At 44.0% G+C, this 14,188-nt stretch overlaps 1 protein-coding gene across 3 annotated transcripts in view; it reads left to right on the plus strand.

Annotated features, from left to right (window-relative positions):
* The window catches only part of ARHGAP15 (Rho GTPase activating protein 15), a 574,294-nt gene that overhangs the window by 519,119 nt on the left and 40,987 nt on the right, over nt 1-14,188 (plus strand). The window contains exon 14 of one of the 3 annotated variants that reach the window (XM_032479387.1): nt 10,763-11,215. The exons of the other annotated variants lie outside the window; for them this stretch is intronic. Within the exon in view, the coding sequence (XP_032335278.1) occupies nt 10,763-10,790 (28 nt within the window). The 3' untranslated portion in view covers nt 10,791-11,215. Of the gene's footprint in view, nt 1-10,762; nt 11,216-14,188 lie in introns of those variants that run through there. 3 annotated transcript variants of the gene reach the window in all.

The following is a 14,188-nucleotide window of genomic DNA, read 5'->3' on the forward strand; positions in this document are numbered from 1 at the left end:
ATAAGGACTGGAAGGTCCTGTGATACCCTCTGCATCATCATTTAAATGGCAAGTTCTAGCTCTGTGAAATAGAGGTGTCAAATGCATGTTCCTTAAGCCTGCTTCTTTGGAAAGGCAGGCAGGTGAAGTGGAGATGAAGTTAATGGGAAGGAGGACCTAGAAAGGTAAGGTTTGCTTGCTGATGGGTAGTAGTTGGAGGTCGAGAGGCAAGCAGAGGGGTTATAGGAGAAACAGAACCACTGAGACTTTACGTGTCACATAGCTGCATGATGTGCTCCGTGTTTATGAAAGTTATCTGACAACAGAGTGTAGGGTGAACGAGACAGGAGGAGAAAAGAACCCCGACTACCCGGGAGTCAGAGCTGGATTTGAGTGGTGAACATCAAATGGAAAGCAATGGTCCGAATCTTGAGACTTTTCGAAAGAAAATTCCACCCAATTTTTCTTTCTCTCATTCCTTTGGGCCTCTTCCAGTCAGCCACGGGGACAAGTCTGAAGTTTCAATGCTGGGTAGTTATAAAAATCGTTCCCCTGATAGCAATTCAAAAAAAGCAAAAGGAGACTGTTTAGAAGGTACTTTTTTTCTCTGTTTCGAAATGCAGACAGAGGGAAGAGGAGGATGAGGCTATAGAAGGTGACTAATGATGTGGGGTGAACCCCGTTTTGTCAGATGTGAATTGAATCGAGCTCTCTGTATCTGCTGGTTGGGATGTCCCTACCGGCCGTGTATGTAATACAGCTCAAGAGCGAAAACCTTTCAAGTCTTCGTACCTTTTGAGCCTGTCATCTTAATTGCTAGGACCCTGTCCTAAGTAATGGCAGATACAATTGTACTGTTTGCTCTGGTGGAAACTTGGAAACAACCTAAGCGTTCAATGACAGGGGAAGGTTACATAGAACATGGTACATCGTATGAGCTTAACAAAATGTAGTAGATAGCTAATTGTTTTTAATTAGGGAAATGCTTGCATTAATTTAAATAAAATCAAGGATACAATATTTTATATACTCAAAGAGAGTATAACTATAAATACGTGGGAAAGTTGTGCATCTGGAAAAGACTGTAAAGCTATTTGCTGAGATGTTAATATTTTTTCCTTAGAGCTGTTGAATTATGAAAGGCAGTTTTCCTTTGTGCATTTCTTTTTCTTTCCTAACAATGGGGTAGAAAGAGACATCGAGGTTAAGAGAACAGGGAAGGAGGGCAAAGAGGCTTTAGAGTTAGGCAGTAATGAATGTGAGTCTTGGCCCTGCTACTTACTGGATGTGTCACTTTGAACTGACTTAACTCTAAGCTCTTTTCTTTCCCATCTGCAAAATGAGGATCGTAATAGAACCCATTTCTAAGGTGAGGAGTAAGAGTCTTGCACAGTTCCTAGCACCCAGTACGTTCTGGATAAGCATTATGCATTAACATGCATTATTTTTATAGTGAGAGAAATATAAAATAATTTCTAATGAAATAAATATAAGAAGAATTGCAGAGGCTGGGTTGCCAAACTTCCTGGCTTCCAGAAAATTCTTTATCTCATCACAGAATTTTTTTCCAAACCCTGAGTTTCTATAGTGGCCTGACTCAGCCAGGTTCCCCTGGTCCCAGTGAAGCTGTTGTCACATATTCCACAAACCACATGACACCTCCTCGGCCCTGTGTGAGCTCCCCGGCCCGATTCTAGCCTGTCACCAACCCTCCATCAGCCTGATCTGAATCTTGTCCCATGTCCTCAAATCCAGCTAGTCTCACCTTCAGCGTGGTGGCTTGCTGATGAGAAAGCCTGGTCCCGCTGACTTCCAGGCAGGCCTGAAGACACTGGCAATGGCACAGGTCCTTCTGGGCTTCCTGTCCCTGGGCTTCCTGTCCGGGGCCTCGCAGCACAGCGGTTTCGTAGGGACAGAAGTTCTCATGCCTCGTTATGTAACTTAGCAGGACGGCTCTCACAGTGAGAGTTTCCTACCAGGCAGAACAGAGCACTGATCATGGGGAAGCCTGGCAGGTGACATCATTAGAAGCGAGTAGGACCTCACCCTATACCTCAAATCCCCAGTGTAAACACTCTTGGAATTTTATCAACTTCGTATCCACCTAGAACTGGTGGTGACCTTTTCAAGTTCTAGAATTCCTGCTGCCATTACTATGAGTAAGGTGTCCTGGCTATTGCTGAGTCTTTACTCACATTTTTATTTCCAGGAGAAAATTAACATACAAGAATTACAGAAAATTTCGAAAAGAAATATAAAAAAGTATTTTTCACCTAGCAAAACTGAACTCATTAGCTAGATTTACTTTGGGGCATGTGCATTCTGGAAGCCAGAACAACCTCAAGTGTTTGGTAGCGAGTGGGACGAAGACAGTAATGAACTTCCAGTTCCCACACAGGTGTGCATTGTCCAGAGAAAGTCAAAATGTCTTAGAAACAGGTGGCTTTTAGAGGTGACATAAAATAACATCACTCCTTGATTTTCAAAAATAGCCTTGGAAGAATTTATTTGCTGCAGATTTTAGATGCTAAGAAACGTTCTTACAGGAGACTTGCACTTTGTAAAATAGACTGAAAGGAGATCATTGACTCCAAGAAAATCGTCCAGCTGTTCATAGAATTCCAAGGTGAAAAAATGATATGGGTGAATAGACAAATCTCATGGAAGCATGCCAGTTGAATGCCTCGTTGAAAGGCGAAACTGTTGAGCTGTGGCTATTTTGTGAAAGTAAAACGATATTTAAAGCTTCTCTGTGGTCTTCACGGATGTTAAATAAAATATCCTACTAAAGTATGTCGGAGGCAACTCAAATGAGGATGACCTAGAAATAGGAGGGCTGCATGAGGAAACAACGGTGAGGAAATAATCGGTCCACCCTGTCTTTACAACGGCACTGCGGGCATTTCTGATTTTGGTGGAGGTGGGGCGGGGGGGGGCATGCTGGGAAGTGAGACATGGCTAGACGTGGACCTGGAGGCCCCCAGCCCTTGCCCTTCTCTCTGGTCCTCAAGAGCCATGGCTGGGAAAGCTCTGCCTCCCGTTGGGCCTCTGAAGGCCCAGGGCTGGTGTGCTTTGGAGCAGGCTGTGTTTTTCTGTGCTGCCTTCTGGCACTCCACCCTTTTTCTGTACACTTTGGTCTCTCACCCAACCACAATACCTGATATCCAGCGACTTGCAGGCCATGGGTATTTTTACTGGAAAATAAAGGACCTGTGCAAATTATTTTCCTTTTTTCTCTCCGCCCCCCCCCCTTTTTTTTCCCCTGAGAAACAGGGGCTGTGAGTTGTTTGAAATAAGCCAGAAGCCTAATAGCTCCTTTGCCTGTGTATTTGAAATGGCACCCTAATCACTTTGAAGAGCTAATGTACTTCCTATGAGTCTGAAATTTCTCAACTGGACTCCCGTGGCAGAACTTGGCCCGGTAGTTAAGAAAATTAATTACTCTGATCGTGAGCATGAAGCAATAGTTCCCAACTCCCTGTAGTAATCATTAAAATGTCATCTACTTAGGAGACATCTTGGCACGGGATTTATAAGGTTTGTGAGCTGGGGACCAAGGTTCAGTGACCCTTCCAGCGGTGGATCCTTGCTCTGCAGGAAGGCTTTGGGAGATAAGGTTTTTAAGACGGGAGTGAAATTATTACTCAAGATCTTTTGATTTAGCATCTGAATATTAGCATTAACCACTGAATAATAGAAAACAAAACAAAACTTAAAAGGGCTACTGCCTATTTATCACTGTCTTCTCTATTGTTATTGGTGGCCCACTTCACAGGGGTATTTCTCGCATAAGAGGTACATTTTTTAAGTTTCCCCACTCTTTTCCACTCTGAATCTTGGCCTTTTACCTAGTGGAATGAACCAGGGGTTTGAAATCGGAAGACATAGGCTCAGGTCCCAGCCTCAGCCCTTAGAAACTACATGACGTTAAGAAAACATTTAATGCCTCTTAACCCTCCTTTTTGCTTATGTGAGAAATAGGTGAGATAAATTCACACTTGTGAAAATGTTTGTTAACCGTGAAAACCTATCTACCCATTCCGTCAGGAAGTCTTAAATGAGTGCCTGCTGTATTCCAGGCACTGGACTAGATCAGAGTTTGGCAAACCGTGGCCATGGGCCATCTCCAGCCTCCTGCCTGTTTTTGTCAACAAAGTTTTATTGGAAAACACACACACCTACATGTTTATGTATTGCCAGTGGCTGCTTTCAGGCTACCATGGCAAGAGGTAAATAGTTGTAGCCAGTTGCACGAGGCCAAAAATATTTACTATCCCACACTTCGCAGAAAAAATTTACTGCCCTTTCAACTGGAAACTAGAGGCATAAAGAGGACTCCTGCCCTCACTTATCCTGTTGGTAAATTGGTAAACAATTTTAATAAATATGGTGCAGTATCACAAGACACTGTAAGAGCACCAGGCAGAGGCTGAAATTAGCCTAGAGAAACCAGAGAAGGCCTCCTAGGGGAGAAGACACGGGCCATCTTTAAGGGCATCCGTTTGGCAGACATCAGGCCTGCTACCAGCAGAGAGAAGACTGCGTATGAAGAGGCAGGAAGGAGAACCACGGTGTGGGAGAGAAACGGTGGATCCTCTGGAATGATGGATTGGGAAACATGAAAGAAGAGGCAGAACATAAGCCCAGAATGTAGTAAACTAGAGCTATATTGCAAGGAACATCACACGCTTTGTTAGAGTTTGAAATTCAGTCTGGAGACGTAAGGTAAGTCTCCGAAGGGTCTGAGGCAGGCATTTGAGGTGATGTGATTTGTATTTATGAAGATTTCAGTCTTTTAAAGTGTGAAAGATAGCAGGTATGAGGGCAGCACGAGAGGCAGCAGAACCTGTTAAGAAGCCAGTCTAATGATCCAAGTGTGGAGGCACTTGAGGAAAGAGATGGCTCCAGGAGGCAGGAGGAAGTGGGCTCGAAAGGACGTGCTCCCCAAGTGCATGCAAGAGGTTCAGAAGGAAGATCCCAGGTTTTGAGCTAGCTGAATGGTGATACCCTTAACTCACATAGAGCAAAAGGAGAAAACTAGAGGCATGAAAGAAGCTGAAATTTTTTGGACACGTGATTTGGTCTTTGCTTATATTTCATTAGAAGAGAAGATATGTATGTTGGAAATGCAGGAAAGTTGATTGGGATCTAAGTATGAATTTGGGAGTCATCAGTTTAAAGATGGCAATGGGGTAAGGTCATGAATAAACCCAAGGTGTGACCCTAGAAGAGAACTGAGGACAGACTCCTGGGGGTGTCCTCATTGAAGAGGTGGCCAGAGGAAAAGATGCTGAGAAAGGAGTCTGAGAATGGCATGCCTGGTGGAGGATGAAAGAAAGAAAACTTAGTGAGAGGAGAGATACTGTATTTTGTAGTTAAAACTATTGCTTCCACAAAAGGGACCCGGACAATTCCCATGATAACAGGACATTGGGCAGAATTCCTAGTGACAATGAGCGACTGTTCTAACATTCATCTTCTGGCCCTTGAAAAAAATCACAGGAATAAATATATAATAATCCAGAAGAAAAAAAAATTGTTCTATAATATAGTCAGGTCCTGGAAATATTGGTTAAGATGGAAATGATGGACGGGTCCCTTCTTTCATTAGCCCGTGAGCTCTAGGAGGCAGGGATTTGTATCTTTTCGATTCTTGCTCTATCCCCAGAGCTTTGTATGATGTTCCACACATTATAGATACTCAGTGCTTTTTGTTGAACAAATGGAATTGCGTGAATTCATTGAGAGATGATTATAATCTAATAGCTGTTGATGGTTCCAATTAGGATAACTTCTTAAGCCCAGAATTTTAGAAACCTGATATATATCAGACTCGGACTAGGGATATTGTGCTTTGATGGTGTTGTTAAGTAAATTGTTTTTCTCAAGTTTATCTGTCCTTACCTGATATTTATCTTTTCTTCATGATGGAGAGGAGTGGCAGTAATTGTAAAAGAGGCACTATTAACACTATTAAGACTGCATGTTAAGAGGCCTGGAGTACAATGATAAATGGGTGCTAAAGGAAGCTGACTTTACTGAGTAAGTCTAGGTCGGGGAATCTGTGACCACCCACCAGTGTCGGAGCCTTTTAGATCAATTGCTGCAGTCCAGGGTGAGATTGCCAGTTCTTCTGATTTCTTGATTGTCTTGGATTTGTAACAGATTTGGGAATTTAAAAACTTAGTTTTATATCTTCCATCATTTCTCCCACCACTAAATTCAAGAACCTCTATCACCCCTGCCTCCTATCCTATCAGCCAACCTCCCTGTCCGTCTTCTGTTCCAGATCCAATATTGACTTCCTACTACCTTGAATTATTTAGCATCAGGTGAAGAAAAAATGTCTGATTACAAAAGCTCGATCTCTGCTATTAAGTGTATAATGAAATTTGGTTCCCCTGTTTTATGGAGCAGAGACAGAGCAAACGTCAAAGAGGAAGGGGGAAGAAAATCAACCAGACCTCAAGTCACCTGATTTCCAGTCCACTTGACCACACTCTGCTTCCTTGCCAATACCAATACCCGATTGTTTCCAGGGGAAAAGGAGGGAGAAAGACAAGCCAACTGTGGCATAGGCTCATCCACTTGAATAATCTTTTTTTTCAACCGAACACCAGCTATAACCCCAGCCTTTTGAATAAAGTTGCCTAATTAGTTAATATACTGACATATTTAAATAAGGGGCTTTCTTGGTGTCTGTCATTCTGTCTATCTGTCTCCCTGTCTGTCTCTCTCTCTCCTCTCTCCCTCTAACACAAGGCTTTCTACCTCAAAAGCACCAGGAAAAGTTTTTAAGGGTTCTTTGTAAAAGCAAGCTCCATATCCACATTTATTGATGTTTCAGTGTGTGTGTGTGCGCACGTGTGTGTGTGCGCGCGCGCACACGCACACACAAATAGAAAGAGCACATTTTTTAAAAGGCAGCGATGGTGCTGTCTTTTACCACCTTCTAGCTCCTCCTTAAATGGAAAGCACTGAACCCAGATGCCCAACCACGGAAGACAGTCTTCCAGAAGCAGCATCTGGCTTCCTGGCAAGCCCTTCAGGCGAGCTGTTTGGGGAGCTTGCTGTTGTCTCTGGGTCTGTCCCGTGCAGCAGATACCGTGGCCTCTGGCGGGCACGTCCAGGCAGCTGCCAGTTCCTTTTGGTTCACCTTTAATTCTGAGAACAGCTTCCCTCCTTTTCATTTCTTACTGGGCTTGGTTTTCTCCTCCCCCCACCCCTGCCGCCCGTAAGAATTCCAGGACAAGACTAATCTCTCCTTGCTGCCTGCCCATTCACTTCCTCTCCAGGCCTCTGTGTTTTGAACCCCGAGCACAATCCTCAGCCATTTAGACCTACATTAAAATAGGTTACCCTTAATAATATTTTAGCCACTCCTTGCCAGCATAGCTCCTTGTAAACTGTGGGGTTTTTCCCTGAAAATAAAAAACAAAACATTCCATCGAAGTAATTTATTCTGGTCTGTACACAAGATATGAAAGCATTCTCGGCATTTGCCTTTTATTTAGCTAAATCACATTGGCTCCCCACATCCTTGTCACACCACGAACAAAAGAGCATTGCAGGACTGGAAAAGAGGAGGCAACACGGAGGCATTTACAGATAGCTCCCGCTTCAGGATGCTGCAATTTTAAAGTTGGTTTATTTTTTCTTTTACCTGTTAATATATATATATTTTTTTAACTTGTGAAGGAGTCTGTGGGGTTTTTTAATGGGTAATTGTTAAGAACACAGAGTCCGATGGTAGCCCACGCACCAGGAAGCCGTGACAAGGTGCTGACAAGTCCAGCAGCAGTACCCGGCACGCAGAGGAGAAAGCAGAAATTAGAGCTGCAGGGTGACATCCAGGAATAGTTAACACGGGGTGGCTGCACATTTCCATGGTGCTACGGGTTTTTTTCCTCATGCAGGAAAAAGTGCAGATTACATATGAGATTCAGACCTCAAGACTGTATTGTCTGGGCTGAAAAAAGACTGAGCTTTAGAAATCTCAGCCATACATAATAAGTCTGAGTCTGTGGCCAATGCCAGACTCAACCCACACTTGACTTTGAAGAGGTACACAAGTGAAACCAGGGGCTCACCTGAAATGAGAGCCTCTAGGGGACAAAGAACTGAGTTTAGGGGCTGTTTGGATCAGGAATGTCTTAGAAATCATCTGTGTAAGGTAGAGCTCAAATTTAAGATTAGAATTTTTAAGTCTTTTTAAAAAAATCTCTGCCTGAATAACATTTTCTGGTCTATAATTTCTCCTCTGGTTAATTTGTGAATGTGTACAAAGGAAGCTGGAAATACATTCAGAACTGAGAAGCTTTATACTAAATATTGCCCTTTGTATGGAGATTACTGTTTCTCACTTTTAGTAACTTCTCTTCCATGTCATTCTCACATTCTTTTTAACTAGGTTCTTTTCTCTTACATTTTTTCCTTTTTTTTTCTGTCTTTTTCCCAATATCAGCATCATCCTCAAGTTCTTCCTGCAGCCCCTCACTCTGAGAACTCTCTTCATCTTCCGAGCGTTGACACATACATCGTGCATCTCCCGTTTACTCAGGATACAAGTACAGAGCAAGGGCCCATTACGTGATAGACTCTGAGCCGGAAAGAAAGACAATTTACCAGGAAAACAATCAGTTCCTGGGATCTGGGAACTTTATTCACTTATGTTATCAGTCTCTCTGCCCTTATCTGGGAACGTTCGCTTCCCTCAATCATACTTTCACTCCCAACTTCTGGCTCCAGCCCCTCGTCTCCTCTCCTCGGAGAGATTTGCAAGGCAGCCTACCTGTTAGGCATTCAATTAGTCCATCCATGTGATTCAGGAACCCCCTACTCTTCTTTCCCACTTTCAAAGAGATGAGTAGAACACTTTGGGACAGGGTCACAGCAAGGAGTAGGCAAGACATGGGTGCTGGCACCCGGGCACTAAAAACACTTTTTTCCCCTACTGTCCATGAACTATCAGCAACATAGACCTCTTAAGAAACATTTTTCCCTTTATCAGTGTGTTCACTCACTCACTCACTCATTCATTCATTTCATTCTTTCATTCATTCATTTAGCTCCTAGTGTTTCGGATATGAAAAGATAAAAGAAATGACCCCTGCTCTAAAGGAATTTTTGTCTGATTAATTTGTGTCTCTGTGCTTGGACATCAAAACAGAAATGTCCTCACATGGTGAAAAGACATGCAAAGTATGATACTTTACCTAAATCTGATTTTTTTTTTCCCTTTGAACAGTCTTTGAGCAATCATGTTACATCCTAGACAAACTCCACCCTCAAGCCCATCTCTTCTCTGATTAGAGCACAGCTCTGTCCTCGTGGCTCCCTGCTCCCCCCACCCCACCCCTTTCCCACTTCTCTTTCATTTCCAGCTACCATTTCAGAGCCACAAATGCCTCCCTAGTACAGACCTCTGAGTCATCAGAAAGGGATTCCTCTCCTGGTGCCACGTTTCCTGCTGAGGCTCAGACACCCCCCACAGAGACAGTGATCCATTTTATGGGTGGCTCACACGTCCAGCTATATTGTTCCAGCTGGTGGGAAAGGAGAAATAAAATGCGTGGCCCACTCTCTCCGATCTCACTCTCCATTCATATCATGCTGAAAATAACCAGTTCCTAGAGGGCCGAGCTCTTAAAGTAATTCATACTTCCCTGGCAACCACAGGCATTTACCCTTCCGCTTGGTAGAGGAAGCCCTGTTTTCTCCACCCCTTACCACGTTCCTGCTATTCTCTGCTTGAGTTTCCCCTCCAAAACCCTATGACAGGCCAGGTAGGCCTAGAAGCAGGTGGCTACGTAGAGAAAGAAAAGAAAGGCTCACTGTCACATTCTAATTTCTGATCCCAAAGCACTTTTATCCAAGGAACGGTAATATAGAAGAAAGCAGGCATGAGCGTGTGTGGGATCGAGGGCCGTGGAGAGAGTGGGGCGGGGAGGGACACGGCCGGAGAGAGGCGTTTCGTTCATCACGAAGGCAGCCACCTGAAAAGCACCAGCTAATTAGCAGTCTGTAGCCACACAACACAGCAGTTTAGTACAAGAAGTGAGCAATACTTTACCTAATTGAAACTACAGAGCCGACTTAGGCTGCATGCAGTTACGCAGACTGGAAGTCAGCCAGGACACTGAGGTTAACACCCCTTCTCTCACAAAAAGCACCACGGGAGTGTCAGTGACCACAAGCGGGAAAGGCCATCATCCTGCGGCCCATCCTAAAGGCCTCACCTCTCACAACCCAGGCTCCATCGAAGAGCTTAATGGCGTCAACTAATCGGCTGGGGAAAAAGAGCGCCCCCTATCAGTGCAGGGGTGCCGGTGCCTTGTGCCATGTGGCTAATCCAACCTCCTCCGGAAACCATGTTTTGAAGAACTAGAACGATGAGGAATGTAATTGATGGAGGACACCTGGGGGTCCAGTGGTGGAAAACAGGGACTGTGAGAGCTCCTCCACCTGCTAGTCCTGCGGCCAACACGACAGTCTCCTAACCATCGCAGAAAGTCCTAGCTCAGGGTTTCTCAAACTTCAGTGTGCTTATTATATATCAACTCACCTAGGGATCTTGCTGAAAACGTAGATTCTGATTCACGAGGTCTGGAATGGGGCCTGAGATTCTGCATGGCGAGCAGGCTCCCAGGTGCTACTGTCTGGGAACCAAAATTTTAGAAGTCAGTTCTCGCAGGGAAGCGGGCAGAAGCTGGACAAAGAGAAAGAGGACTTTAGGATGAGATTTAACACCCAGAATAATCAGGATCACTTTCATTTGTCCTAGGAACAGAAACACGGAGAGTCCAAAATAGTAAAGAATCCAGTCCACTCCTAAAACCCACCCTTAAAATGGCTTTTACTGTTAGAGGGCGGGAAGAGGCACAGAATTTGGTCCCTGAACGTGTTTGAGGAATGAGATGCCTACTGTCTACAGTGCTGGCGTTTTCCCCTCACCGGTTGGTGCAGAGACACACCAGCCAGCAGTGGCTGGGATGAGCTCCCAAGAACCACAACTGCCTGTCTTTCAAGATGAGTCAAGAGAAGACCAGATGGCAGAATGCAGACCCTCAAACCTGACCAATGGACAGTGAGGACAGTGATATCTTCCTTCAGAGCCTTGTAAAATAAAGTCAGAGTTGCTGAGAAACGTCAAAGAAAGGGCTTTGTATTTAAGCTTGTGTTATGCAAACGTAGTTTATTGCTGAGTGCTGTGGACGCTTTCATGCTGAAGCCTGCACGTACCATTAAAGACTTAATTGTTGGTTGGATTAATGATTATATTCTTTATCTAGTTATTTCCTAAGTGCTTTTTATACTAATATCTACGTATTTTGTGACTTCTTAATGATAGAATTCACTCTAGATGCCTGGAAACACACACCCATGCACATGCTTAAAAAGCAACACCCAGTTAATCCCTGGTGAAAGTAGTATGGCTTCCTACATTTAGTCATGTTGTAAACACGCTTTAAACTAGATAAGGCTGGAGTTTAAATTTACATTTATCCTAATATGTAGCTCATCAGTATAGCTACAGAAATGCTATTGCTTGCCAAAGATACATAAATTTAGGATATCATTCAACATGTATCATTTGAAATGTTCAGCTGTCTGAAGGCAGCACAGTAAAGTACCTCATTTGAACAGTTAAACAGTATGTGTAGGAAGAGGTAGACTGAAGTCATTAACAAGTCTGCAATGAAAGGTGGACCTTAAGGTAGGATTTGAAGCACAGGTAGGATTTGAGATGTACCAGGGTGTTCTGCGGGTCCACTGAGAAAAGCCAAGGGAAGCCAGGATGTGACAGGGAGCACCTGGGGAGCACCTGCGCTAACTCTGACAGGGAGAAAAGGAGGAGGGGCACCCATGTGCAGGGAGGGACCAGGGTATGGGTGAAGCCCCGCAGGAAAGTTGGAATCTGAAGTGTCAGGCTACAGGGAACCAAGGCAGGTTATTGAGCAGCTAAAGAATGTAAGTTTTGCCTTTAAGTCTCTCAGTTTATCAAAGGGTCTTCTGTAAAATGGATTCGGGGACGGAGGAGCTAAAGAAGGAGGCTGGAGTTAGGCTAGAGCACAGTTGTTCCTGTCTTGGCCGAGGAGCTCAGTGGGAAGAGAGGAATTTCTCTCCTAAAGTCAGTCAGGGATATTTGCTGACGAGTTTGAAATGATGGATGAATGACAAGAAAGAGTTCAAGACAATGCCAGGGGGTCCAATTTGTAGACAAAGAGGGTGGAGATGTCACTGATAGAAACTGGGTTATCGATGGACTTGGAGCACAGGCTTTGTCCTAGGAACTTGTGCTACATCAGTAAACTTGACAGAAATCACCTTTGCCCTCAGGGAGTTTACATAATACACATAATGCATACGTGATCAAATGAACATAACAAACAAGTAAATGCCACAGCCAGTGAGAATCTGAGGGCTGCTAAGGCACTAGAACAAAGGGGGTGGAGTAAGGAGGGTCACGGGTGCTGCAGGGGTGCTGAGGCCAGTAGTTTACAGTCACCGGGAAGGGAAGCCCTCACTGCAAAGGTGAGCTGTGAGGACACCTCAAGTCTTGATGTCTTCGAACCACAGCAAAGCAAGGAGGCCAGTGTGGTTTGAGCAGGAGGAGGGTGGGGAGAGGGCAGGAGAGGAGTCACAGGGTTGACGAGGTCAGATCACCCAGGGCCTTCATGGTCACTATGAAGACTTGGTCTTTGCTATGAGTTAAAGGAACAGGGGAGCCAGCTGTACAGTTCGAGCAGGAATGACATGAACTGATTTCAGTTTTAAAAGAATCACTATATTGAGAATATGTTCTAGGAGAACAGGAAAACCAGCTGGAAAACTATTTAACTTATCCAGTTACCAATCTAATTAGAAAGAATTATTTGTGGGTGGAAAATTCTTCATGCATTTGCCTCTCTGATAGGTTAAAAAAACATAAAGTAGTGGCTTCCAGCCCCCTGCTTGGGTGTAAGTTTCCCAGATGCTTGACCTTATCTACCTTGCAGTCTGTGTGTGTGTGTGTGTGTGTGTGTGTGTGTGTGCGCGCGCGCGTGTGCCAAATCTAAGGAGATAAAGTGAAATCCAAGATTGTACTGTTGTTAGAGTTTGACACAATTGGGAATTCAGGCAGAGGGTCCAGCCCAGACACCTGATACTGCACTGAATCCAAGTGACCACGGACAGAGCATTGGATTCAGAGTTTGCATTCTGGTCACTGACTCCTGAACCCGGTTGCGGCAGACTAATACAGCTTCCTCAGTTCCCTCTTCTGTATTAAAGGAGATGATGGTACTAACACCTCAGGGCTTAATTCAGAGTTACATATAAATAAAAACCCCATTTGGTGTAAAACACCAAAAAGATGAAGCCTCCTGTCCCCCAAGCTCCGAATGCAACCACAGACAGCCCTACTCGGCCTGTTGAAAAATTGTAATTAATCCTTCCATATGGGTAGTTGTTAACTTTAATTCCTTGAGGGCAGGAATCATCTCTTCCTTCAGTGCGCCACGTAACCAGCACAGGGTAGAGCAACAGGAGATTCTTAACAAATCATTTTAGCAAGTGTGTTAAGTGAAGTTAAGCTATTAAAGGAGCAAATGGAGATTTGGGAATCAGCTCCTTTAGAGTAACTATTGCAAAACCATGAGAGCAGATGCACTCACCGCGAGCATTCAGAATCCGAAGAGAGAAGAGGGAGTTAAACACCACTCTGGGGACAAGCACAGTAAGAATCACCACCGGGCAGTGAGAAACAGTGTAGAAAATAAACAGATAATTCGGAATCATCAACATTGTAAAAAAAAAAAAAAAAAAAAAAAAAAAAAAACCTGAAGAGTAGCATCGACTAGTAAAAATCAGTAAATAACTTCCATTCAAAGGGGGTCCAAACAAATGTCAGTTAGCTGTCATTTCACCAGTTGGAAATCTCTGATAACCACCCACTTATCTAGTAACCACCCTCTAACACAGAGATAACTCAAGTTCCTAATGAAAGCTGCAGGATTCAAAAGTTCCCTGCGAATTATCAAAGGGTGATAATGTGGTGTCCATTGTAATTTTAATATTAGTTGCATTGTTTGATTACTGCTGATCCACGTATGATAATATAATGTGTTTTTTACCAGAGCATTTGCTTAATCAGAACTATGTACTCCCCAGGCCTTCTAAGTAAAGACAATTTCCTGGGAATGATGGAAAATGGCACTTACAACAATTT

This window comes from Camelus ferus, chromosome 5 (assembly GCF_009834535.1).
Source record: "Camelus ferus isolate YT-003-E chromosome 5, BCGSAC_Cfer_1.0, whole genome shotgun sequence".
Taxonomy (NCBI): Eukaryota; Metazoa; Chordata; class Mammalia; order Artiodactyla; family Camelidae; genus Camelus; species Camelus ferus.